General features: G+C 37.6%; 3 protein-coding genes across 16 annotated transcripts in view; 1 reads left to right on the forward strand and 2 right to left on the reverse strand.

Annotated features, from left to right (window-relative positions):
• On the reverse strand, positions 1–12376 carry nfyal (nuclear transcription factor Y, alpha, like). 13 transcript variants are annotated; one of them, XM_048209882.1, is made up of 10 exons: positions 12149–12370; positions 11429–11514; positions 10594–10680; positions 9817–9963; positions 9429–9560; positions 8852–8954; positions 7968–8140; positions 3075–3248; positions 2879–2986; positions 1–781 (listed from the first exon to the last, which is right to left on the reverse strand). In XM_048209882.1, the coding sequence occupies exons 1-10, from the start codon at positions 12354–12356 to the stop codon at positions 719–721; spliced, it is 1281 nt and encodes a 426-aa protein (XP_048065839.1). In that variant the 5' UTR covers positions 12357–12370; the 3' UTR covers positions 1–718. The 13 variants fall into 13 exon arrangements, with proteins under 13 accessions (XP_048065839.1, XP_048065840.1, XP_048065843.1 ...); XM_048209883.1 differs by having other exon boundaries at positions 7986–8140; positions 12149–12365; XM_048209886.1 differs by lacking the exon at positions 10594–10680 and having other exon boundaries at positions 7986–8140; positions 12149–12307.
• Positions 12290–15332, forward strand: ngrn (neugrin, neurite outgrowth associated). Of its 2 annotated transcripts, none has more exons than XM_048209893.1 (4): positions 12290–12420; positions 13028–13249; positions 13320–13430; positions 14571–15332. In XM_048209893.1, the coding sequence occupies exons 2-4, from the start codon at positions 13029–13031 to the stop codon at positions 15142–15144; spliced, it is 906 nt and encodes a 301-aa protein (XP_048065850.1). In that variant the 5' UTR covers positions 12290–12420; position 13028; the 3' UTR covers positions 15145–15332. The 2 variants fall into 2 exon arrangements, with proteins under 2 accessions (XP_048065850.1, XP_048065849.1); XM_048209892.1 differs by having other exon boundaries at positions 12391–12519.
• The window catches only part of sort1b (sortilin 1b), a 20529-nt gene continuing 9334 nt past the window's right edge, over positions 15330–26524 (reverse strand). The window contains exons 9-20 of the mRNA XM_048209871.1: positions 26321–26465; positions 25910–26065; positions 24130–24236; positions 23900–24002; positions 21965–22136; positions 21642–21829; positions 21358–21547; positions 19749–19865; positions 19456–19564; positions 17983–18095; positions 17761–17881; positions 15330–17646 (exon numbers count right to left, since the gene is read on the reverse strand). Coding sequence (XP_048065828.1) covers positions 17632–17646; positions 17761–17881; positions 17983–18095; positions 19456–19564; positions 19749–19865; positions 21358–21547; positions 21642–21829; positions 21965–22136; positions 23900–24002; positions 24130–24236; positions 25910–26065; positions 26321–26465 — 1536 coding nt within the window. The 3' untranslated portion in view covers positions 15330–17631. The remainder of the gene's footprint in view (positions 17647–17760; positions 17882–17982; positions 18096–19455; positions 19565–19748; positions 19866–21357; positions 21548–21641; positions 21830–21964; positions 22137–23899; positions 24003–24129; positions 24237–25909; positions 26066–26320; positions 26466–26524) is intronic.

Below are 26524 nucleotides of genomic sequence, written 5' to 3' on the forward strand. Positions count from 1 at the left end.
ATCTTTCACAATGCATTCGCACACAATTTTTATCAAAATACAGGTTAGACGACTCATTGTCTAAAACAATAACTCAAGAGTATTCACATTTCCTCGTAAGAACTAGATGAGCCAGGAAGACAGGTCACTGGATACACAAAACTCACTCAAATTACAAATGATAGTTTTTTTCCAAAACACTAATGTAAAATGAATTCCTGTTAAGGGCAAATCCTGTATAAAAGCTTGGGAAACAAGGACACCCCATATGCTTGGTGTTTCCTTGGTGACTAGGACTGATTTCCCAAAAATGTTGCCCTTTTGCCTTAATGGTTTCCCCAATGCTCTTTCCGCCATGCCAAACATGTAAAAATACACTGAACAACACTACAATGAGCTTCTACTACCACCTTCGAGAAACATCACGGTAAACGAGTCATTGGTTAGCCGTCTCTGTGGGTCAATTTACGCTTCGTTATTTAATTGCTTTTTAAACCGCAAGCTGAATTCATTACGCTGTACATTAACAGTAATGGCTTTCTATGTGCGTCCTCAGGAGCAATACCAGACTATGGAGAAAACAGAAAACAGGGCCCCTCCCTTCAGTGGAAGACAGGAGGAACACAGGCCATGATGAATTAGGACTGTCTGTCTGTTAGTGTTGCGTTGGAGAAGGTGATTCACACTGGTGTAAATTTAGGCCTTCAGAGTCACTAAAAAAATGGCAGCAGTCCTAGTGCTATGACACCCGGATCATCTGGGCCACAGCCTCGTCTCCAGTCTGGTTCTGGTCCTGTTGCTCCTGCAGGGGTGAAGGGGAGAGGAAGAGGGTCAATCATTACCCTCATGACTAATTTCAGATATGCTTCACTCAGCACTAAGACTTTTTACTAGGGTTGAGACATCATGACTTATAGCATCAGGAAAACACTGAATAACCAAGAAGGAACAGCTAAAGGTTTATGTTTACCAAGCTGTCACATCATTGGATTTCAGGGAAATTGAGACTTCTGTTCTATAGAACTGTTTAACGTTACAGACTTCATAGCAGATATTTGTCCTTTTCTAGTCAGTGATGTATATGGAAATATATTTAAATCCCAAAACATTTCTGGAAAAAAAAACAATGACTTGACAAGACACGATAAACAGGAACATGCATCACAAGGAACAGTTTACACTACTGTTCAAAAGTTTGGGGTCAGCAAGTTTTTTTGAAAGAAGTCTCTTCTGCTTACCAAGGTTGCATTTATTTGATACAATAAAAACACTAATATTGTAAAATATTTAATATTTTTGTAGAACAAAGTTTAAAAGTACAGCATTGTTTAAATAGAATTTAAAGGCTAAGTTCACCCAAAAAATGAAAATTCTGTCATTTATTACTCACCCTCATGCCGTTCCACACCTGTAAGAGCTTCGTTAATCTTCGGAACACAAATTAAGATATTTTAGTTGAAATCCGATGGCTCCGTGAGGACTGCAAAGGGAGCAATGACATTTCCTCTCTCAAGATCCATAAAGGTACTAAAACATATTTAAATCAGTTCATGTGAGTACAGTGGTTCAATATTAATATTATAAAGTGATGAGAATATTTTTGGTGCGCCAAAAAAAACAAAATAACGACTTATTTAGCGATGGCCGATCACACCAAAAATATTCTCGTCGCTTTATAATATTAATATTGAACCACTGTACTCACATGAACCGATTTAAATATGTTTTTAGTACCTTTATGGATCTTGATAGAGGAAATGTCATTGCTCCCTATGGAGGCCTCACGGAGCCGTCAGATTTCAAATAAAATATCTTAATTTGTGTTCTAAAGATGAACGAAGGTCTTACGGGTGTGGAACGGCATGAGGGTGAGTAATAGATGACAGAATTTTCATTTTTGGGTGAACTAACACTTTAACATTGTAAATGTCTTTACTGTCACTTTTGAGCAATTTAATGTGCCCTTGTTGATTAAAATTATATCTCTTATATCTTAATTATATATATCTTACTGACCCCCAACTTTAAAACGGTAGTTGAATTTGGTTGTAAATTGTTATTTTTCTCAGTGAACCTTTTGGAAGTCAGTCAGAATGTTTATTCATCATAAAAATCACAACATGCGACAAAAATGAACAGTGACGACACTGCAAAAGTAAAGCCAAGCAAGAAAGGACAGTATCCACAAAAAACAAATGCTTCCTCAAAAAAAAAAAAAAAAAAATGTAGTAAACAAAACAACATAAAATATATACATATCAAACAAATCTCACATTTCTTTCAAACTGGTCCCTCAAAAAAATCTTTTTTTATATTTTCAGGCAGTGATTTCATGATTGAAACTGACACACTTTGCCAACGGCAGAGCTCTCATGCTTTCTTCAACCCCCGTGCTGTTAATAATAATGGTGCTTAGATCAAACAGACAGTCACATTGCATTAGCAATTCTTAGTCCTGAAGAGCTGCATCAGTAGGATGCAAGGGATATCAGTGATTTCATCCTGATTATGTCATTACTGCGAAAAGTTGATCTTTTTCTTGTTAAATATCGCAGAAATGGAAATCCAAGTTCAGACAGCCAGGTTGTAAAATACCACAGCAGATTTTGCAGATCATGCAGTCTGTTTGCATGAATGCTTAACTAGCAGTGAGACATGATGGGACAGACTCAAGTAGCCAACAAGCACAGGAAAAAGCAGGAGGTGATGCGTGCAAGAGCAGCCAATGACAGCATGTCACACCATGAAAGGAGTGAGAATCAATCTGCTAAGGAGTTGTAATGACAGCGGTGATGAGCGTCTATGCGAGGGGCGGAGTGTGCTCGGGTAGCCAATGTGCGCTCGCGAGTTCGGTGACATTGCGGAGGTCTTCCTGCTTGACATGGCCCTGCGCTCTCACCTGCATGGCCAAGGCCATTTCTTCTTTCTCTTTAGGTGAGAAGAAGCGCCCCCCGTCACCGCGCTTCCGCTGCATGGCGTGTCTGTGACGTGACTCGTGAAGGTATTTCTGCAGAGGAGAGCAAGGAATCAGTCTGGATATGAGACAGAATTCATTTCAAGATGAGCATTATGGCATTCAGAAGAAGAAGACTCACCCTTCTTTCTTTAGGGATTTTGCCCTCTGCCTCCAGCTTGGCACGAGCTTGCCGTCTCTTTAAGATACGATGATATTGCTTGGCATTAACATAAAGTGGCTCCTCTTCGAGCATCTCGGCCCCTGGCAGAGGGATTCGTTGGATGGCTGGCACAGCACCACCACCCGGCACCATCTGGCAGAGCGGGAAAGGAAGGAAAAGAGCACAGAGAATTAATTCATTTTATGTCCAACTAGAAGTGACATAAAAATGTATTTGCAAATGTAACAACTTCAATCAATCAGTCTAATCAAATTAATTAGCAATCCAGTGATCAGTCAGGTGACAGATGATGTAATATGGACTGAAATATGACACACTAGCGTGAGAAAAGGACAGCCACAGAACAGCTGAGTGGATCATTTGTGAAGAGACAACAGGTGGATATCATCCTTACACCTGAATCAGTGCTAAATATTAACAGAGCAGAGGTCGCCACTTTCCAATTGCTTCTGAGTAAATCATCAAATTCTAGGAATATTCTTGAAACCAGGATTTTTTTTTTTTTTAAATTGGAGGACACTGAATGCTATTACATATTAAAGGAATAGTTCACCTAAAATACAATAGAAGGTATGCATGTGACATGACTGTTGACCGAAGTGACTGCAGTTTCACCCACTGAGTGGCAAAAAGACTGAGTGGCAGCTTTGGTTTTCAGCGTGAATGCAACGAAAAACACACAAAACACATTTAAAACGGGAAAGAGCTTTGCGATTGACTGTACAAATAGATTTGACAAGAAATCTGAAGTATATTTTTACTAACTGGTGAAAGCTAAAGAAAAGAGAAGCAAATGGATCGCTGCAAATCACAGAAACAACTGGACTCTAGGCAGCGAAAGTGGATTTGCAGTTATTTTGTCAATATGTTGAATTTTGGGGTAAAATCATACTCTATATATTGTATTGACAGTCTTATATTCTGCATAATTGAGTGTTTTTAAATAAACTGACAAAAACTTTACAAGTTTTAGGACTGGATGATGTACAGTCAAACCAAAAATTATTCAGACATTTTTTATATATTTTTACTAGTGGGTGCAGGACACTGTAGTTCATTTATGTAAATGAGGATAGCAAAATAAAGTTAACTGTGACACATTATACCCAAAAATTCTTCATATAGTGGACTGCCAGTAAAATTGATAAAAATTTGAAACCAAAAATTACTCAGACACTTTGACCTGACCATGTTTTGTTTAAGTGTTATCTGACATAATTAAAGGTGCTAAAGAGGATGTTTTGTTTTATACATTTTTGCAATATTACTTGAAACTGTCTTTACTAACTGATAAAAGACTATTTATTAGGTGCACTGAAAGGAATAATATTAATATACATCATCTGTGCACGAGGTAGGGCCTTAAAAACATCAGCCAATCGTTTACACGATCATCGCGTAAACGATTGGCCCTCTGGCTTGTGCCAGTAACTTTCCACACTCCACAGGCGCTGCATGCAATGTTTTTGTCAGGAGACAGGAGTAACAATGCAGATTATGAGTTACCTGCAGTGAGTCCGACATAATGAATCCACTAACGCAACACAGCGAATGCCGGTGGTAAACACTCGTGTTCCAATACTCGTGCACGAGTTTTGGGAGGCGTTCCTTTGAAATGAGCTGTGAAGGAGGGGGGCTGTTCTTACGCATGCGCTCATTTCAAAATAGGGTTGTTCCGATTCCGATACTAGTATCGGAAATACCACCGATACCACAAAAATTTCTGGCATCGGTATCGGCGAGTATTTTAACTCACGTACCGATCCGATACCATTTTCTTAAACAATACCTAGTTGTGCCCGCTATCTTTGCTTAATGCAGCAAATCGGAAATCAATTCTTCTTCGCGGCTCAGAATGCAAACACAGGAAGTTGTGCTGTGTTGCCACAAGCAACCACTGTTTAGAGCAGCGGAGAAGTGAAAACGCGCTAGCAGTATGTCTGCTGTTTGGCAGTATTTCAGACCAGTAAAACGGCGACATGTCTCATATGCAATGCTGCAATTTCGAGTGGCACAAGTATTGGCAACTTTAACACAAATAACTTAATAAAGCATTTGAAGACGCGTCACCCCGCACAACACGATGGTTACATTTAGGCTAATGCTGCGTTCACACCAGACGCGAATGAAGCGATAAGCGCGAGTGATTTACATGTTAAGTCAATGCAAAGACGCAAATTGACTCCCTGCGGTGCGATTCGCGTGAATGACGCGGTGCGAATTGAGCGATTCGGGCGTTTGACGCGCTTAAGATGGAGAAGGATGAGGCGTGCCAGCTTCATTCAAACAAAGAGAAATGTTTTCAAAAGACAAATAAAGATAACCGACAAAATTGTCGGATTTATTGTTCTGGATGACCAGCTGCTGTCAGTCGTCGAAAACGTGAGATTTTTATTTAACAAAATTGTTTCTGGACTTCAGGTTTTAAAGAGATTATTTTCTTATATAGCCTAATTATATTCCTAGATTTATTTGTTGCACTGTTTTTATAGTTATATTGTAAAACTAATATACCTTTTTCAGTTTACAGTATTAGATTTGTGGCTGCATTTGAAGTTCTTTTTCACTTAAAATAAATAAATAATATAACTGACAAATGTATGTCAGATAATAAACATACTCTAGTTCACTGTATGTTTTTGTTCTTGTTTTATTAAGGGATATGTCTGAAGCACACCATAAATAATTCTATCAATTCATACAGGGCTAGTAGTGTATATTATATATATATATATATATACACCCAGGTATCGGATCGGTACTCGGTATCGGCCGATACCCTGAGCTCAGGTATCGGAATCGGTATCGGGAATGGAAAAGGGGTATCGGAACATCTCTATTTCAAAAACTCACTAACAGTCTTTGGATTCTCAGTCGACGAAAAAATCCTCTCTATCACCTTTAAGATTAATTTTTTTCTGACACAGTTCAACTCTGAGATCTTGTCATATTTTATTACCATTTATTAAACTATAGTGAATAAACTGTATTAATGAATGAAATGTTCAAGGTGTGTGAATAAATTTTGATTTGACTGTATATAACATTGATAAAAGTGATGACCCAGATTTAGACCTACCGATATTGTATTTATTTGAAACGTTCACTGGCAAATTTGCTTTATGTATTTCCCTGGCGTCGAAATCAGGCACACACACATATATATATATATATATATATATATATATATATATATATATATATATATATATATATGTCTGGAAACACGATTCCTGGCTGCATGTCAATATCCATGGATTACTGGATCTTTGGTAAATTGAAACAGGAACACTATCGAGTCCAACCTTTAGTTTAATCATTTGTTTTACTTGTGTTTTACTCACGTTTTCGCAGTTTCCGCTATTAAATTCAGTCATGCAGCAGGCTTTTTTGAAACTCATTCCAGCTGATAGGGTTGCACGATATATCGCATGAGATTGTCACAAATCACTGAAAAGCCACGCAATATCGCGTTCATTATCGAAGGCGATTCATCTGCGATATGAACGCGATATTGCGTGGCTTTTCAGTGATCTACGGCTCTATCTATTAAATGGCGCTCCATTTGAAAGCAGGTGATGGCGATTTAGCGGTAATCAGGGAACCGGCTTTACTGACGAAATGCACGTGACAATCTCATGCGATATATCGTGCAGCCCTACCAGCTGAGGGGTGTGTTCTGGCGGGAAAGTGACATCAGTGCATACCCTCAATATCATTATTTACACCTTCATGATGTTTCAAACCTGTATGACTTTCTTTCTCTCCTGCAAAACAAAAAGAAAAATGTATCCCATCTAATCTTTTTTTCTAATCATCTAATCTAATAATGAAATTCCAAATGACAAAGAAAGCACTGTTCACAATTCATAAAAGTGGCCAATATGACTTGTGCGTTATATTTCAATTGAAATTCAATTGAAGTCATACAACAGCTTTGTGATATGAAAAGAAACTAATTTCTGTCATTATTCACGTATAATCTTCCTCTCCACTGTAGTTCTTATATCTCATTCCCACTTCAAGCATGGCACATCGTGATCAGACAATGTGACACACCTAATCATTCATGATGAAGGGTCGCATCAAAAAGGTCTAAAGGTGCCATAACTGAGTTTCAGTGAATTACTTAAATGTCACCACTCTTATAATACTTTTATGGTGCTTTTTTTGTCATTTAGAATTTTGACAGCCCAATTCCAGATTGATTTCTGTAATTGAAATACAACTGAAATAAAACATAAATAATAAATATTAGATGAAAAACGCTAAGGAACCTAGAAATGTTGCCATCAGGGCGGAGTGATATATCGAGTTTGTATGTTATATTGATATATTTTTATAAAAGTTATAGAATTTGATACTATAAGCACATCTGAACAACAGCGGAGGACTCAGAGTGAGCTGCTGCTTGTCCTAAACATGAGACATGCTTTATATTAAGGGCTTCAAAATAACTGTTGATTTTTTTGGCCACATCGCCCAGCCCAAGTGTACGTTTAAGTACTAAAATTACTAAAACTAAGACAAAAATAAATTAAAACTGTATAGAAATATTAAAACCTAATAAAAATGATAAAGGCACATAACAAAATTACCAAAAACTAAACTATAAATAATACTAAAATAACACTGCCACAGAAAAATGAAAGTCATGTGAGTTCAGAACAACATTTGTGTGAACTATCCCTTTAAGGTAAAATCACTCATACGTATCTATTTGATTTCAGTAGGTTGGATCAGCACGTGAAAAGACGAGTCCACAAGCAAAGTGATTGAGTTTTAACACAGCATGCACCCTCCTACACCTCTGATGACTAATGAAGGGGACGGTTTAAGTTTGTTAGATACCTCATCAGGAGGTCTTACCATGACCATTCCCCCAGCGTTCACCATGTTTCCGGATACTGGCAAGGTAACGGTGACTGTGCCCTGCCCGCTGTTGGTTGTGGAGGTGTTAGCGGCACCTGCTGCCTGGACAATCTGAGTGCCTGCCAGGGTGCCTGCTGGGATGGTGATCATGCCTATGGATGGGAGAGAACCATTAGTCCTAACCCGAATAACCTTCAGTAACATGGCATATTATTCATGCCGTTAAAACCCTGATTGATCCAAGCCACAATTATACTGCAGGTCTTGATGCCCAATTCCGATTTGTGGACTATATTTGATTTTTTTGATGACCAGCTAACGTCTTTTTTTTCTTCTTTTTTTTTATATAAATGTCCTATATCCGAAATCTGAAATCACTATACACTTGGCGAAACAACCCAAGGTAGACGTACTGACCGATTTGCAATGGACGCAGACAGAATGATAATACAAGCTTTTGTTTTCCGCACCATCTTTAAAATGCAAAACATTGGGTTGAATCTTTGTCCTCCATTGCGCCATTGAAAAAGGTCATGTGATTGAGGTTGGTGTCCATCTGACTCGCGTGGACAGTGGAACATCCGATCTGTTCGCTTACATAGCAGATGCAAATGCACGTATTGATTCATATCAGATTTATTTCCACATATGAATGAGGCCTGCAACCAATCTGAGAATATCGGAATCCATTCGTTTTTTTCTGCCTGCACGTTCATGGGTTATATCCGATCTGTCACATGAGAGGAAAACAATCGGAATTGGGTCACCTGAACCATGTAATGTACTGTAAATGCGGCCTAATAAATGTTCATGTCTGATTTAATTTACATTGAAGACCAGGTATAGGTATTGTATTTAAATACCCTGCTGCAGAACTGTTCCATCAGCGTTCACAGGCTGGTATACAATGGTCTGTCCTTCAGCTGTTTGGGCAACCTGCTGCCCCTGTACTGTAATCTGCTGCCCCTGTAAAAAAATAACACAAATTAATTTATAGCTCATACAACAAAAACTGTGTGAAGTAATCTGAAAAAAAAAAAAAAATTAAAATAAAAAGATCTGCCTCATACCGGTTGCACAAACTGTAGTCATTATAGTTGATATGACAGCATTCTCTATGACATAATATGCATCAGGGAAAATATAAAGTACAATGTTCCCACACCATTTTAAATGAAATGTTATTAAAGGGATAGTTCACCCAAAAATGAAAATTCTGTCATACTCATTGACCGGCGACATTCTTCAAAATATCTTCTTTTGTGTTCAACAGAACAAAGAAACTCATACAGGTTTAGAACAACTTGAGGATGTGTAAATAATGACAGAATTTTTATTTTTTGGATGAATTATTGCTTTAATTTGCATAATTTTCCTAGGCCTGGAGTTTTTTAGTTACATTCCAAATAACCAGAGAAAAAAATAAAGTGTGTTTGAGACCTGGTTCTGGCCCGCTGTAATGGCAGTCTGGGGCTGCTGTATGATGATCTGTTGAGCCTGACCCTGCTGACCCTGCAGCTGCAGAGTTTGACCTCCCTGCAACTGAATCTGACCCGGCTGAACCAACTGGATCTATGCATTTTAAAAAAATGCATTAAAAACAATAATAACAACAACAGAGAAGTATTTAGATCATTTTACCTTGAAATATAAAAATAATAATAATAATAAGAAGCCATTGTTTCATAAAGTATGAGCATTAATAATAACAACAAAGGGATATTAAGATCATTTTACTGTTGTTCAGTATAATAGGACAATCTACAGATCTATTTAAGGAGCCTTTTCCACATTGAGGAGTGTTGATGACAACCAGAATTGCACTTACCTGCTGAAGGCCTTGAGCTCCTGACACAGGCACCTGCATGATGGTCTGGCCCTGAGCCCCAGACATGGCCTGTACCATGATGGGCTGACCTGAGGATGTTATCAGCTGCCCGCCACTCACCTGGACCATCAATGGCTGACCCTGGACCTGAGCGCACACATAAACTGAAAGTTAGCATGGTGAGATATAGATATTCAACACAGTATTACACCTGCACATGCAGCTTTAGGCATTACACAGGACATACGTCAACGTTTATGATGGAAAAAGTTTGATGGCCATGTTGTTCCAGTTACTATACAATAAATGTTATTTTTACAGTTTCTACAGAAAATGCCCTAGGATGGTGGTAATGGCTGCAATAAGGTATCAAGATTTCCACATGTTTGTATTCTTACACAAACATGATCATAGTGAGAATCCACTTAAAAGACGAGCATGCAGTTCATCCAAATCCATACAATGCTGTGAACTAGTATCACAGTATAAAGCATAAAGTGGTGATGACATGCATGTGATCTTGTAATGTCTCCACAGTTACTCTACAAATTCTGTTCCAAACACATTAAAAGAGGTGAATCCCTCTTCAAAATGTGTCCTAAGCAGATGCTTTGCTGCCATGGGCAACATGGAACATGGCAGAAAAGCTCATTGGACGATCCGGACCACGATTTGCTGCAAGTAAAAGCAGGGCATGCTGGACAGGCTCACATCCTCACAGACAGTGTGACATGACACATGCAACATCACAAGCCTGAAGGTCGGAGTTCACACAACTACCTGGAGCGTCTGCACTTGCTGGCCTGTTGCCGTAGCGACGGGTGCTTCTGTTTGCAGCTGTACTGCAGTTACGGTGCCTTGAGCCTGTGGACAATCCCACATCACACCTTGCTCTGCATTTTCTTGTTTTATACTTCCTAATATAATTCAATCTAATCCTGTAATTCAAACTGTCCATTTCAGATATTCCAGATCAATAGTTCTCATTAGATTCAAAACCCAAAAATGGTTTAGCAACTTTTTAAAGGGAGGAAAAGGGCTCCCTATATTTGGATTTGGACTTTTAATTTTTAGACTTTATGGGGGCAGTCTTTTACTTTTGAAAAATAAACATTTTTATTACAGTGTTGGAAGTCCAATTTAAAATCCGGCTCTAAAAGCAAAGCTATTTGACAACCAGTTGTACAGCGATAAATCAGCAGCTCTTTTGTTAAAAAACTAAATAAAATTCTACATATATAGAGAGAGAGATGACAAAAAGCTGTGATTAATATAGTGATTGTGCACTGGGTGTGTTGTGTCACATAAACCTTGTTCTTATCAGGACTGAGGTATTTCATTTCAAAGGAGAAAGACTGCAGGCCAGTTCAAAAACTATTTACCCAGTCCTTTCCTTGAATTGGTAACCGCTTCCTGAAGTAGATTACTCTCCTGCTATGTTAAAAATACTACCGCACCTGATATACATCTGCAGTGCATACAGTAAAATTTACAATTTAGATAAGTTTAAAAATGCATGGGGGAAAAAAACTAATCAAACACACAGTCATGGTCTTTTTTTCCACAGTAAAAGTCACTGGTTAAACAGTAACCTGTTTACATTGGCTCTTACCTGCTGCTGGATTTGCCCATTGGCAGCTTGCACCACTATCTGATCCCCAGTTGTAGCTGTATATTGCTCCATCTTTCCTTCCTCACCTAATTTGTCATAAAAACATAAAATAAATGAGGTGCAAGCCGTTTCCTAATTATTCTTCAGTATAAATACAACCAACAGACGTCTATGAAAACATGATTTCTATGAAGTCTGATGTTGAACACACAAGTCCCTAGCTGCAGGTTTTGGCCAGAAGCCAGGTGTATTTTGAGACTGAATGTTTCCTTGTTGAAGCTGTTGTTTAACATTATGAACAGCATCTTATATTCACTTCTGACTGCTTGTTTGAGGTTTTTAGCTACACATACAAAGTAAGTGGCTGAAAAGTTGACAAAAAGGTCTTAATAATTCACAAATTTGCAGCATTTCACAAACATTTGCTACTTGTTATGGGCAAACCAAGGTAAATAAAAGCCAACCAGCTTTTAATTAGTTCAAAACAGCCCCTAATTCACAAACATTTGCAGGTCTGTCTTTGTCTGTGACCCCTTCACTAACTGTCTCATTCATGTCCAGTGTCCGTTCTCGCGCGCGTATCGCTTATGGCTCGCGCTCTCTACCTCTCGCATTAACCGATTTGATATCTGTATTCGGAATTACTCATTTGGTTGGTCACTGACAAACCAATCCGTGTTGTCAGCTACCATTTCCCTTAGAGCAAGCGCAACCCTTTACCGTTTCTCCGGTTGTCCGGTACCCTTCTGATTGGCTCCACTACAGATCTCAAAAACCCAATCAACACAGTGGTGTGGACAAAATGGCGCAAAATGAGCCACACAGAGAAGAAAGGAGGCAGGCTTGACGCATGTGATCGGCGAACGGAGCCGAGTGTTGCCGAGTAAAAACGAACCGAATCGGAAAGAATCGAATGACTGCCGCGCATGCGTGGATGAACCGTGCTTCCGGTATAATGTCACCGTGAAAGGAGAGAAGCGCAAGAGGAACATGTGAGTGTTTTACAGGCACTGTTTACAAAATGTGTTCACACAGCATTTGACATTATATGGTTGTATAAATGTAAAGTTTGACCTACGAAACAGAACAAGGTAAATTTGACCTTTTGTACGATGGTTCACTATAATTAGCTTACGTTTGAGAAGTGACGTAGAAATATTGCTTTTCAGTTTTTAGGAATAAAAACTAAAAACCTTAAGAATATAAATAGGAATAAAACTTCAAAGTGTGGCATATTATGTTTCATTGAAATGGTGAGGTCTGGCTTGGTGCAGGAGAAAAAGCCCATTCTGAGAAAACAGTCTTTGTAATTGAAATCTACAGTAGATAAAGTGTAATAAAATAAAAATGAATTATGAATGTTTCCTTTCTGCTAGTCTGAAAGAAGACAAGTTATGGAAGCAAAATAGTCCAAAATCTCAAAATTGAGCAGTTCAGGAAAAATGGTTTTGCCTGCAAAAAAAAATCCTAGACTTCCAGTGTGTTCTCAGACTTTTCTTAAGACTCTTATTATAAATAGTTATTTCATAAGTAGTAGTTTTTATGTTGGATTAAGTTGCAATTTCGGATGTCACTGTCTTTATGTTTGTGACTGTTCAGAATGGCCACACCATGGAGAATGGCCCACATGTTGGCTACCAAACTGGCTTCTTTCCCAGGACCTGCTGCTTGCCAGGTTTGTCGCCATGCCAGTCGAGGCCCAAACGGGTGGATGTCACAGAGGTATTCTGATTCACATTCAAAACAGAAACAACAGGAAGACATTTTTGAAGATGACCATGATATGGATGCAGTGGAAGCCAAACTGAACTCTATTATTAGGTGAGTCCTTACACAGGAGCACAACAGCAAATACCTCTGTCTTCATGTATTTAAATGATTTCCTGTGCAGTGAAGAGAAGAGAAGGCATAAAGCAGCAAAGTTTCACATAATCAAGAAGCAAATGAACAATCCTGGATCCCCAGAGAGAAGTCTCACCTGGGATGCCATTGAACAGATAAGGTATCAGTGTGACTATAGTTGCGTCCCAAACGCCGCACTATACACTATGTATTTATGTACTTATCCATGTAGTGTGTGAATTGTATAAGGTTATTTTGTCATTTAACAATGGAGTCTGATACCCTCTCACACTCCGCTACGTAATTAAAGCTGCGACAGTTAAGTGCATGAAGTGTCCAACATTCCACACTTCAGTTTTCTGTTAATTTAGTGCATCATCCGGGTATTTAAAGTGTACTTTTTCTTTTTGGAATTTTCAAATCATTCTAATATGCTGATTTGTTGCTCAAAAACATTTCTTATTATTATCACTGTTGAAAAAAGTTGTGCTGCTTATTATTTTTGTGGAAACCATGACTTTTTTCAGGATTCTTTGATGAATAGAAAGTTCAAACCAACAGCATTATCAAAATAAAAATTATAAAAAACCTTTTATAACAATATCAATGTCTTCACTGACATTTTTGATCAATTTAATGTATCTTTACTAAATAAAAGTATTCATTTCTCTCAAAAGAAAAATCTACTCATTCCAACCCAAACCTTTGAATAGTAGTGTATATATATATATATATATATATATATATATATATATATATATATATATAATATGTTATATCATTTTAATATGATTTTTCTTAGCAGATGCTTTTAATGAAACTTTAAAGCTGCAGTCCGCAACTTTTTTGTGTTGAAAATTTACAAAAATTATAGAATGAGAATATACAACATGAATCCATTTTCCAAACTGTGTTTTTGTCTTATCCTGAGTCATTATGGTACACTTATAATAAGTGTTTATATTCGGACTATTTCAGACCGGACTGGTAGGACCCGCCGCAGAGTATCACAGTAACTGCGTGACTCGCCATAGACATACATGGAGAAAAGTAGCTCCGGCTAGAATGTTCCTCTGCAAGACGCATGCAGTTCTGTTTATTAACCGCTAGAGGGCCAAAAATTGCGGACAGCAGCTTTAAGTAAAATAATAATTTCAAATCCAACACATTTCTGTATGTAATAACATAACACTATATATATATATATATATATATATATATATATATACTTCTTGGCAAAAATACTGTAGTTATCTTCCACCCCTCCAAACACTGACCAGTCATGTATTTCTTTTCCCAGGTACTTAAAGCAGGAGTCCCCAGAGGAATGGACACTACAGAGATTAGCAGAGGGTTTCTCTGTAAGCCCTGATGTCATCTCCAAAGTCCTCCGCAGCAAATTCACCCCAACAGCAGTCCGAAAGCTAAAGCAAGACTCTAAAGTGTTAGTCAGTACTGGACAGCAGTCTCTCAGAGATGGCAAAACTGAACAGTCCAGACTACCAAAGAGTGCATCACCAGCCATACTCTCCTCTGGAGAAACAGGTGCCCTGACAACACAGAGTAAAACAGCCCTTGCAGTGAGGGACGGTGAGACTGGACTGGCGCCCTCTGGTGGAAACATAGTACCATCTGCTGTATCATCAGCTGTACACAAACTGACACCTGCTTTGCAGGAGCAACCTGACTCTACAGCGAGATTGGGCATGAGAGATGACATAGAGTTAGAGGAGGAGGAGGAGTGGGATGGAGTGATTCTGACAGAGGAAGAGCTAGAGCACGTCGCACAAACACTGCAGACAAACCCCAGTCCAGTGAAACAGAAGGGAAGTGAGTTTTTTGACAGCGAAGGCAACTTCCTGTACCGAATTTGAGTGGCTGCTAAGTCATCCATGTTTATCAAGACACTTGTTGCTCAAGTTTAGGCCTGTTCTTTAAGAGGAAAGGACTTTATTGTTACAATTTGTAACAAAACTTATATGGCTTATTGTATACTTTCCTTTGTCACATTTTTTTTTTTACTCTTATGAGCAAACTTAAACACAATAAAAATACAAAATCAGTGGGACAAATCAATTTATTTCTCAAACAAACAGTTCCAAATATACAGAGCAAAAAATAACATACAAAGTCGGAATTGCCGTATATACAGAGCTTCACAACTAATATGTACACTGATTTTGCACAGCAAGAAAAGTTTTACACCTCATATAAATAAAATCACTGTCACAATGCAAATCATTTACCTTAAGATTTCATTTGCTTTGCATCTATTATTATTATTCCCAAGCATGGAGAGCAACCCAATTTAGTAAGACAATAAGTATTAAATCATTTAGGGGCATGTTTGTTTTTAAAATTTTATACAGATCTTTTCATCAACTGAAATATTAACTGTTTGTCAATGCTAATGTTATGAACTGGCAATTCTTTCAGAAATTAGATTGTTCTCTTCTTTTTAAATGAATCTATATTTCACTGGAAGGCACAAGCTCTGCCTCCATGCTAGGCACTTGAATCAAAACACACACTAGGGTTTTTATACCTATTAACATCATATATAACTCATAGTTTTTGCAAAGGAGATTGTCATTCTCTAAGGAAATATGAGACTTTTGATTATATATGTGTATATAAACAAACAACTGCTAGAGATGTTGAAACAAATGGCTCCAAATTAACTGTAGAACTGATATTTAAATGCACACTTAAAAGAAAACAAGCATCAATGCAAACAGGAAGTACCAATTGAAAGGTGCTAAATTTCTCTATTGCATTTGAATATCCAAAATCAAATCACACGGTCAAAGCCTTAAGACCACTGGATTTGATATCGAAAAAACTGATTCCATTATTACGGTGTATCAAGCGCTGAGGAAGCCTCCGGAGATGAAATTCAGATATGGTAATAGGCATTTTTGGCCTTGAATGCATGTGAACCTATTGTAGGAGACCTTCAAAACAACATTAAGAACCTTCAAAATAGCACAATGCACACTTAATAAAAAAAAAAAACTCACTGCATCAGACATCAAGCATCTATGCAAACAGGAAGAATCAATGGAAAGGTGCTAAACTGATCTATTGCATTTGAATATCCAAAATGAAATCACAAGACTTCAGACCACTGGATCTGTTCTCACCTCGCTGAAGTTGCTGCACACACATGAAAATAATTAACACATGCAAAATTATTGCGACTAATGGTTTGTCATACAAACACTTAGTCAGGTTTTAGGCGTCTCTATGCGCAATGGTAAAAAAAAAAAAAAAGGGTCACACTTTTTCTGCATGATGACATGGGACTTCCTGCTTTCAATACAAGAAGCAAGAAACCACAAATGTTGAAAGCTAAGAAAACTATTTAACTACAAAATTTGATTTGGGCAAAATGTTCAAGGTTGTACACAAACTACAGTCGTGATCTATTTTACATGCATCTGCATCATTTAGTTCATAAAAATATTTATTATTACAAAATTTTGCCTAACCATCACAGAAATTGCTTGGTTTGAAGTGTGACAGTTGCTTATTTACAATTACCACAATGTTATCGCCATGTTCTACAGTTATTTGTCCAAATAACAAACGCACTTTATCAAACTCACAGCCTAGCTACACAGTTTCAGCTAAATAATCTTAAAATTATAAATATATTCTCCCTTTTTTTGTAAAGCCAAATCTATTGCCTGTTTCTCAGCATTTTATTGCTATATTCATTAATGTACCTGCTTGCTTACAGTAACATTATACTAAAGCTTTGACAGCAGGTATGATCACATTTTTGTGATAAACACAGTCAGGGTTCAGTAGCACAGTATTTTAAACATCACATATGATATGATTCATTTGTCTCCTATTTCTGAATGAAATTCCTGCTGAAATAAACAATTTCAAAATTGATATCACTGTGAGGATGAACTATATCTCTAGTTCTGATGTAAGGGCATCTGTACATAAAAACAAACGCAAGTATTTTACAAGTACCCCCGCGACAGTCTCATCAAACAAAGGTTTGATCCTTAAAATCCCACCCAGAAGACCCCAGTGTCAGAAGAAAGAACTGAAACTTCCACATACAGCATTTTAAACACTTCTTCTCTGCTTCAGAGAATTTCAGCAGAGCTACATTCACAAGATTATTCTATCATTAGAATAGGATCATCAGAATGCCCTCCAATTGGTGGAGAAGCAACCGGGTTCCCTCCCAATGGTCGAGAAGCAGGAAGCGCATGACATTAGCTGGTAGATTAAGTTTGAGAAAGCTGACAGCTGGTTTGTGCTTTAGGAGAAGAGAGACAGCAGCAGTAATGCCTGAATGACAGGAAATGAAGCTCCATATGCTCATCTAATGCACAGCTTTACTCCAGTAGGTCCTGCCAAAAACACACTTTCATTTAGCAAGATCACTACAACTATTTTGCATTTTTTTCTAAAAAGAAAATTACATATAGGTATATGTATTAGTGTGAGATGGTCCAAATCTGTACCTCATCTGAGTCATCATGGAAATCATTCTTAGGTTCTCCAGCCACATCTGTGTCCAGTGGTTCGTCTATGGCGTTGGCTTCCGCATTATGTTGTAAGACTGAGTATCTGTGTACCAGGAACCTGCGAAATATTGAGGCCAAGACAGTCAGAATGTTTATTTGATTTTATATCATTAAAAAAATCTATATGTAACCCATAAAATGTCTGGAGAACAGACTGACCTTCCACCACAGACATACTTCTTTACAAACACAACCCCAAACACTGCGCCGGTCAACAGGATGGCAATGACGATCGCAATGATAGGGGCGGTATGTGAGGTGGATTGACCTATCTGTGGATTACAGAGATACAGGGTAAACAGCGGTGCACAAATATTTGAGGTTTTCTCGAGCACTGTAGTTGTAGTTGCGGCCTGGAAGAGATTGGTTTCCTGTTGTCAACATGTCAAGAAGATGCTATTTTCAGCGCTGTAAATCTACTTTGCATGTATTTCAAAAGGATGAGGACCAATAGATATGGGAAAAAAACAGATGCTGTTGTTACAGTCCGTATCACTGTGTATCAAGCGCTGAGGAAGCCTCCGGAGCTGAAATTCAGATATGGTAATAGGCATTTCATTTTTCAACATGCAATTTAAGCGGTAGACCAATCACAACAAACTTGGCCGCCTGACCAATCAAAGCAGAGTAGGTTCTCAGAAAGAAGGTGAGTAGAGAGACTAAGGGACCGTTTGCACGACACCATTTTCAACTAAAAACGTAAAACTTTTTATGCATTTTGGACGCTCATTTACACGGCAACAGCGTTTTGGGGTCCTGAAAAGAAAAACTTTTGAAAAGGGATTTCAAAGTTCAAGTTTTTGAAAACGCTACTATTATCATCTCTGTGTAAACTACAAAAACCCAAATTTGTGAAAACGGTGACGTCATGCATATGCACATTACGTGTTCGGTCTATAGGTGCCTAGTGGTTCTTTACAAAGTCACATTGCCACCTACTGGCCTGGCATTCATAATACAGCGTGTTTAATGGTTTCCGTGGATCCGTGTGAACGGGGAACACAATGGTGTTATGTGTACTCTAAAAAATTCAAAGGAAAAGCTTTTCCGTTTTTAGTACATCGTTGTCGTGTAAATGTATTCTGAATCTTTGAACAAACCGTTTTCACACTCTTTGCGATGATGTGCAATGTATATGATAAAATTAAAGAGTTTTGACCTTGGATGCATATAAACATATTGTAGGAGACCCCCAAAACAACATTAGGAACCTTTAAAATAGCATAATGTGGCAAATAAATATTTTTATACAGTTTTTATTATTATTATTATTATTATTATAAAAAGATCTATCACTACTACCATTTCATTGTGACTTTAACACTTGCATGAGAACAAAAGCTTTAAAGAGATAGCTCACCCAAAGATAAAATTTTGTCATTATTTTCTAACCCTTATGTTGTTCTTTGCCTGTATCTTTCATCCCTGAACCTGGGGATTGGGGTTGTTAAACTCCAAAATGACAAAAAGCAACTTAAAAGTATTATAAAATGTATTATATTCAAAAGAGTGGTCTACTAATATATATATTATATATATATATATATATATATACACTGTCTATGTGACACATTTGAACCCCTGTCTGAATTATTAAACTAGTAATATGCAGCAGGGTAAATGCAGTCTCACCAGCAGCTGAGGTTCCAGCAGGTCGCTGACACATCTCTTGCTCAGGTCAATCACCTTTCTTTTTGGTTGTTCTCCTCCCTCACATTTATCACCTGGAATCTTTCTGTACCTGTAAATGAATTATAATCAGCATGTTTTTTAGAGCTCTTTTAATAAATCACAGAGAAGCAAGCAGGTGCTGCTAACCAGATGTAAGGTAATAAAGCAAATGAAAAATCTTGACTCTCAAGTGTCAACTTGAAGACGAAGATTTAGTCTTCAAGCAATGGAGAATAATCCAAAGAGTGCATTACCCACTGGTCTGTAGCTGTTCCTTTCTCCCGTGGATGCAGATCTCCAAATCGTGGCCTTTGAGATCAGCTTGCTCAATACATACTGAGCTGTTCTCTTTACGGTAGTATCCAAAGTCACTAAGAAGGAGGGAAGAGAATATTTGAAAACTTTGAAAAAGAGCTGCACGATTAATTGATAATAGATCTCGATTCAAACATCCACATGATCTCATTCCTAAATGACAATGATTCGCCTATGTCTATTAAACCTTTGACAAAATTCACACCGGAACATACCGGAATAGTTCAGATATAAACACAGATGTCTACGGGAGCATTCAAAATAGGGTAAATCACTAAATTACAGATTTAAACACACATGAAAATTACAGATTTAAAAACATTTTAGAAACTAAAATAAAATAAATCATAAAAAAGATGTTAAAGGATTAGTTCACTTTCAAATTAAAATTTCCTGATAATTTACTCACCCCCATGTCATCCAAGATGTTCATGTCTTTCTTTCTTCAGTCGAAAAAAAATTAAGGTTTTTGATAAAAACATTCCTGTATTTTTTTCCATATAGTGGACTTCAATGGAGCCCAAAAGGTTGAATGTCAAAAATAGTTTCATTGCAGCTTCAAAGCGCTCTACACGATCCCAGACGAGAAATAAGGGTCTTATCTAGAGAAACCATCACTCATTTTCTAAAAAAATTAAAAATTATATACATTTTAACCATAAATGCTCATCTTGAACTAGCTCTCTTCTTCTTCTCTATTAGAATTCTGGCAGTGTAGACGCTGCTAAATGTATTACTGCCCTCCACAGGTCAAAGTTTGAACTAATTGTTATATACTTGCACTAGCATATTGTATATGACAATTTAGTTCAAACTTTGACCTGAGGAGGGCAGTAATACACTTAGCAGCGTCTACACTGAAGAAGAAGAAGAAGAAGAAGAAGAAGAAGAAGAACTTCAACTGTTTGGGCTCCATTGAAGTCTTCTATAATGAGAAAAATCCTGGAATGTTTTCATCAAAAACCTTAATTTCTTTTCGACTGAAGAAAGAAAGACATGAACATCTTGGATGACATGGGGGTGAGTAAATGATCAGGAAATTTTAATTTGAAAGTGAACTAATCCTTTAAAAACAGTAATTATGAAATATAATAAATAAATAAAATAAATGAATAAACATACTAAATCATTTTTGTTTTGTTTTCCTAATCATCGAGCCATCTTTGCATTACTGTGAAGTCGTCTGATAGTTAGTGATGTGTGTGTTAGTGATATGCGGATCACGGTTATATTCATGGACACTGCGGATAATCTGCGGATCGTGCGGGCCAACTAATAAAAAAAATATCATTCTGGTTATTTGCGGGAGGATGAGATAAATCGACGACTGCACTGAAAATATGTCCAAAAGTGTCATCCAAAATTTTAGACTAAAACTGAATTACCAAAACTGAAATAATATATATTAAAATGAATTAGAAATATGTATGAAATAAATAAAACTGAAAAAAAAAAACAATCCATTCCATTCAAATGAACTAAAACTAAAATGAATTTTAAAGTAGAATTCGAAAATACAACGCTATAATAACTTTGGTTCCCACTCACCACAGGAAGTCATCCAGTGTGCATCTGCATGGTGTGGGCTGCTTGTTGACAACGTAATCCCTGCCAATCCAACACACCGAGTCCTTTCTTACACGCAGGAATCGTTCCTTATAACCCAGCATGCAACCGTCTTCTGGGTCGCTGATGTCATCAGAGTGCGCCAGCCACTGGACATAATCAGTTGCTATGCCTGGGAAACAGAAAGATTAGTTTGTGCTAAACCCAATTATATAAAGTTCAATAGCCTTTGATTTTGTGTGGTTCAAACAGAACTGGTCACTCACAGTTACGTGTCAGCAGGTCTTTAAAGTCAATGGTGTAAGTTACCCAGTGGCTGATCATAGCATCTTCATAACCCCAGAGACTGACATTCACTGAGCGGGCACCAGGCTCTGAGGCCAGCCCTGTGAAGTACATTGGCGTCTTGGTGAACTTATAAACATGCCAGCATTGCCCCTCGTCGGTGGAGAACCTGAGAGACACAGAAACAATGAGTACCGGCACTCGGCATGTGGAAATATTATCATATTCTTCGGGTTAGCGTGGAAAACTGGCTGTATAAAAGCCAACTGTATGGGTTTCGTCTCAAGAACTAAAGGAAGCTCACTTAATCTCAGAGATGGGTTTGGCTTGGTTGTGCTCCACGGCCACCAGGAGGCCTCCCGAATCCAGGATAGCATAGTGGTGCGGCCCTTTCAGAGCCAGCTGCCAGGAGTAGCCTCCATCATCAGACACGTACACATCAGGCGTCAATAATGAGATAGCGTCACCTACGCTGCCTGAAAAAAAGTAAGCGGGATAGCTTCTTTTAAGTTTCATTATTTTCTCAATTCTCTTTGGTGATGCAGAAATTTTTACACACTTTATATTTAAAGGTGCAGCTAGTGATTTCTGAGAAATGCTTTTGAAAGTGGATCGGACCGAGTGCCACAACACACTCGTGGCCGATCAGCAGTGGGGGGGCGTATAAAGCCATGATGAGGGAGGAGAGAGAGTGAGCAAGAGGGAGATTTGAAAAAAGACTGTAGAAAGAGAGATGGCTGAGAGACATGAAAAGAAAAAAGGTCAGAGGAATTCCATTGGAAAAAGAAGAACTATGATCAAGCAAGAGCTTTAGGATATGTTAAAGCTGCTGTAGGTAACTTTTGTAAAAAAATATTTTTTACATATTTGTTAAACCTGACATTATGTCCTGACAGTAGAATATGAGACAGATAATCTGTGAAAAAAATCAAGCTCCTCTGGCTCCTACCAGTGGTCCTATTGCCATTTGCAGAAATACACCGCTCCCGGTAAGAAACAACCAATCAGAGCCAGGAGGAGTGTCTTAGCAGTGTCAATCAATCAAGCTCGCGTGCGCGCTGATCACACTCCTGTCATGCACAGTGTACAGGCGTCAAATTCAAGATTACCGGTGTGCCGCAGCTTTGCTTATGGCGAAATAAAACGATGTTATATGCAAAGGACCACCCTGAAACTAAAAGAAACCTGAAACCTGAAATCTACAAGAAACCATGCCATACATAATTTGTCAGTCCTGTTTTGAATGAAACAAATCAAGCAGGGATACTTACTTGTCAAGCAGAAATGTGGCTGACTCTGCATCGGTTTTTAATCCGTTCAGGACACATAGCTCCCTCCACCTCGGAAAAGCCGCTCCGATATTTACCCTCGTTTTATTTCGGGCTCTGTCTAATTCTTTCTTTTTGGCCTTTTTATCATCGTCATCTGTCTTTTTCCGTTTACCCGTCTTTATTTTATGAGCAGGTGCCACTCAAGGAATTGACAGTTTGGATTGTTTTTCCGCCATAAGCAAAGCTGCGGCACACCGGTAATCTTGAAGCCTGTATGCGCTGGCGCTGTGTATGGGAGGGGTGAGATCAGCGCGCACGCGAGCTTGATTGATTGACACTGCTAAGACACTCCTCCTGGCTCTGATTGGTTGTTTCTTACCGGGAGCGGTGTATTTCTGCAAATGGCAATAGGACCACTGGGAGGAGCCAGAGGAGCTTGATTTTTTCACAGATTATCTGTCTCATATTCTACTGTCAGGACATAATGTCAGGTTTAACAAATATGTAAAAAAAATTTTTTTACAAAAGTTACCTACAGCAGCTTTAATATTAGAACAGCTTTCCAGCACAGGAGAGACCTAAGCGGGACGGCCATCCACTCCTGCATTTCGTTTGTGCATTTTGGTGGGCCGAGCAAAAAAGGGAGGGTGTGTTTGTTTGGGTTGATTTCAAATAACTCAGAAATTATTATAAATTTCTCAGAAATCACTTACTGCACCTTTAATTTTCTTGCATCTATTTTATATAATTTCATATTAGTTACTTTTATATGTTTTACAACTTGTTACTACAAATAATAAAATAAAATAAAATAAAATAAAATTTAAAAAACTAAAATTTAAAAAACTAAACTAAACTAAAAAATAATAATAATAAAATAAAATAAAATACAATAAAATAAAAACATTACAATTTGTCACAGAACTGAATCGCACTTTGGACTTTTCTTAAAAGTGTGCGTGCATTACCATGAGCCAAGATGAGTCCCACAGCATTGGGTTCACTCAGAGGCAGCATGGGAACATTGAGCCTCATGGAGGTGCTGTATGAAGCATGAATATGCAGACTACACTGCACAGGAGGAAGACAACACAAGGTAAGTAAATAAACATACTGTTAGAGGTAGACTTCTCAAGGATTTTAACTTTTTTGTCATATCTGTCCAATTATCACAGCTTCCATTCAAAGTGATTCTTACCATTTCTTTATCTTTGGCTGTAGAATCGCACTTGCTGTTCTCTGGTTTCTTCAAAGGAACCCATTCTCCTCCCTGATCAAATGATATTACGGTCTGTACCGAGTTGTCTACAGCAGAAAAAGAGAAATAGAGTGAAACACAAAAATTACTCTGACATTTCAGAAAATCCTTAATTTCATGTGAGATATATGTTGTCACATTTAGTTGGCTATTTTTATTGGTTATTTTATTAATTATTTTTATTAAAATGTTTAGTAGGGATGCATTCAATTTATCAAAAGCGACAGTAAAGACATTTATGATGTTACAAAATTTTGGTTTAAATAAATGCTCTTTTGAGAAGCTTCTACTCATCTACTCATGTGACACTGAAGACTAGAGCAATGGCTGCTGAAAACTTGTGGTTATTATATGAAAATTAAAGCCATAGAAAAACATTACTAAAATAACACAGCTTTTTCATCACATGAGTAAATTATATTTAAAAATATATTGAAATACAAAATAGTTTAAAACAGCTTAATATTTAACAGTATTACTGTTTAAAGGTGCCCTAGAATGAAAAATTGAATTTATCTTGGCATAGTTAAATAACAAGAGTTCAGTACATGGAAAAGACATACAGTGAGTCTCAAACTCCATTGTTTCCTCCTTCTTATGTAAATCTCATTTGTTTAAAAGACCTCCGAAAAACAGGCGAATCTCAACATAACACCGACTGTTACGCAACAGTCGGGATCATTAATATGTACGCCCCCAATATTTGCATATGCCAGCCCATGTTCAAAGCATTAGACAAGGGCAGCCAGTATTAACGTCTGGATCTGTGCACAGCTGAATCATCAGACTAGGTAAGCAAGCAAGAACAATAGCAAAAAATGGCAGATGGAGCAATAATAACTGACATGATCCATGATATCATGATATTTTTAGTGATATTTGTAAACTGTCTTTCTAAATGTTTCGTTAGCATGTTACTAATGTACTGTTAAATGAGGTTAAAGTTACCATCGTTTCTTACTGTATTCACGGAGACAAGAGCCGTCGTTATTTTCATTATTAAACACTTGCAGTCTGTATAATTCATAAACACAACTTCATTCTTTATAAATCTCTCCAACAGTGTAGCATTAGCCGTTAGCCACGGATCACAGCCTCAAATGAATTCAGAATCAAATGTAAACATCCAAATAAATACAATACTCACATAATCCGACGCATGCATGCAGTGACGAACACTTTGTAAAGATCCATTTTGAGGGTTATATTAGCTGTGTAAACTTTGTTTATGGAACGATAGAGTCAAGAGCTCGGGGGTGGGGAGCGTGAGCATTTAAAGGGGCCGCAACATGAATAGGCACATTTCTAATTATGCCCCAAAATAGGCAGTTAAAAAATTAATTTAAAAAAATCTATGGGGTATTTTGAGCTGAAACTTCACAGACACATTCAGGGGACACCTTAGACTTATATTACATCTTGTAAAAAAACGTTCAATGGCACCTTTAAATGTATTTATTTCAAATAAATGCAGCCTTGGTTAAATATTTATAAAATCTTACCGACCCCAAACTTTTAAACAGTAGTGTATGGAATCTTAAATATCATATTCATCTTCAAATGTATGTTTAGAAAGTAAACTGCAAGCTGCTATTTAGAAACCGCTTAAATCCATATTGATTTAAAGCATACCAAGTGATACAGGCCTCCTAGAGTAATCTGAGGTTAAATACACACAGACTATAATTGTATATCCGTCTTATGTAGAATGTAGTCATACCCTCAGCCAGCACGCTAGTAGTGAAGACTCCTCTGAGGGAAGTGACATTCGTGAAGTCTGTCTCACCCCCTGGTGTTGTATACAGATGGCGTTCTAGAGACTTGGAATACACAGTGCCTCTGTCATCTGACACATAGATGGTGCCAAACCCAGCGTCTGGGGGAAAAAAACAAACACAATACTGTTAAAAGTCTATAAAGTACAAGAACAAATCAAAATGTTGTATTTTTTTAATGTTGTTTCACTCTATATCTATATTACTAAAGGCCAGTGGTTAACCAATAAAAGTTTTTCATACTATATTATATATTTCGATACAATAATGTGGCATGATGGTTTCTACAACAGGAAATGTTAGTTGAAAGCATATGTATTATGGTTACGTTAAATAAAACAAAAAGGAACACTGACCTCCTGGTTCATCCACATGCATGAAGACCATTTCATCATTGGCTGCTAGTATTGAGTAGAACTGCTCATGACTGACAGGAGGAAGTTGCGCCATGTTCCATGTCTCACCTTGGTCTATCGACACATGTATTGCGCGTAAAATGTCCTAAAGAACATCCACACAGTTAAAGCATCAAGTTCACGAATATATACACTCACACTCGG

The sequence above is a fragment of the Megalobrama amblycephala genome, linkage group LG12, assembly GCF_018812025.1.
Source record: "Megalobrama amblycephala isolate DHTTF-2021 linkage group LG12, ASM1881202v1, whole genome shotgun sequence".
NCBI lineage: Eukaryota > Metazoa > Chordata > Actinopteri > Cypriniformes > Xenocyprididae > Megalobrama > Megalobrama amblycephala.

Coding starts and splice junctions, on each gene's coding strand:
- nfyal (XM_048209877.1), bottom strand. CDS start 12,356: ATGCGCGGCAGTCATTCGATTCTTTCCGATTCGGTTCGTTTTTACTCG. Junction 3,249..7,967: donor TGGTAAGACCTCCTGATGAG/GTATCTAACAAA, acceptor CCGCTCTGCCAG/ATGGTGCCGGGTGGTGGTGC. Junction 2,987..3,074: donor AAATCCCTAAAGAAAGAAGG/GTGAGTCTTCTT, acceptor TCTCCTCTGCAG/AAATACCTTCACGAGTCACG.
- ngrn (XM_048209893.1), top strand. CDS start 13,029: ATGGCCACACCATGGAGAATGGCCCACATGTTGGCTACCAAACTGGCT. Junction 13,250..13,319: donor AAACTGAACTCTATTATTAG/GTGAGTCCTTAC, acceptor TTTCCTGTGCAG/TGAAGAGAAGAGAAGGCATA. Junction 13,431..14,570: donor GATGCCATTGAACAGATAAG/GTATCAGTGTGA, acceptor TTCTTTTCCCAG/GTACTTAAAGCAGGAGTCCC.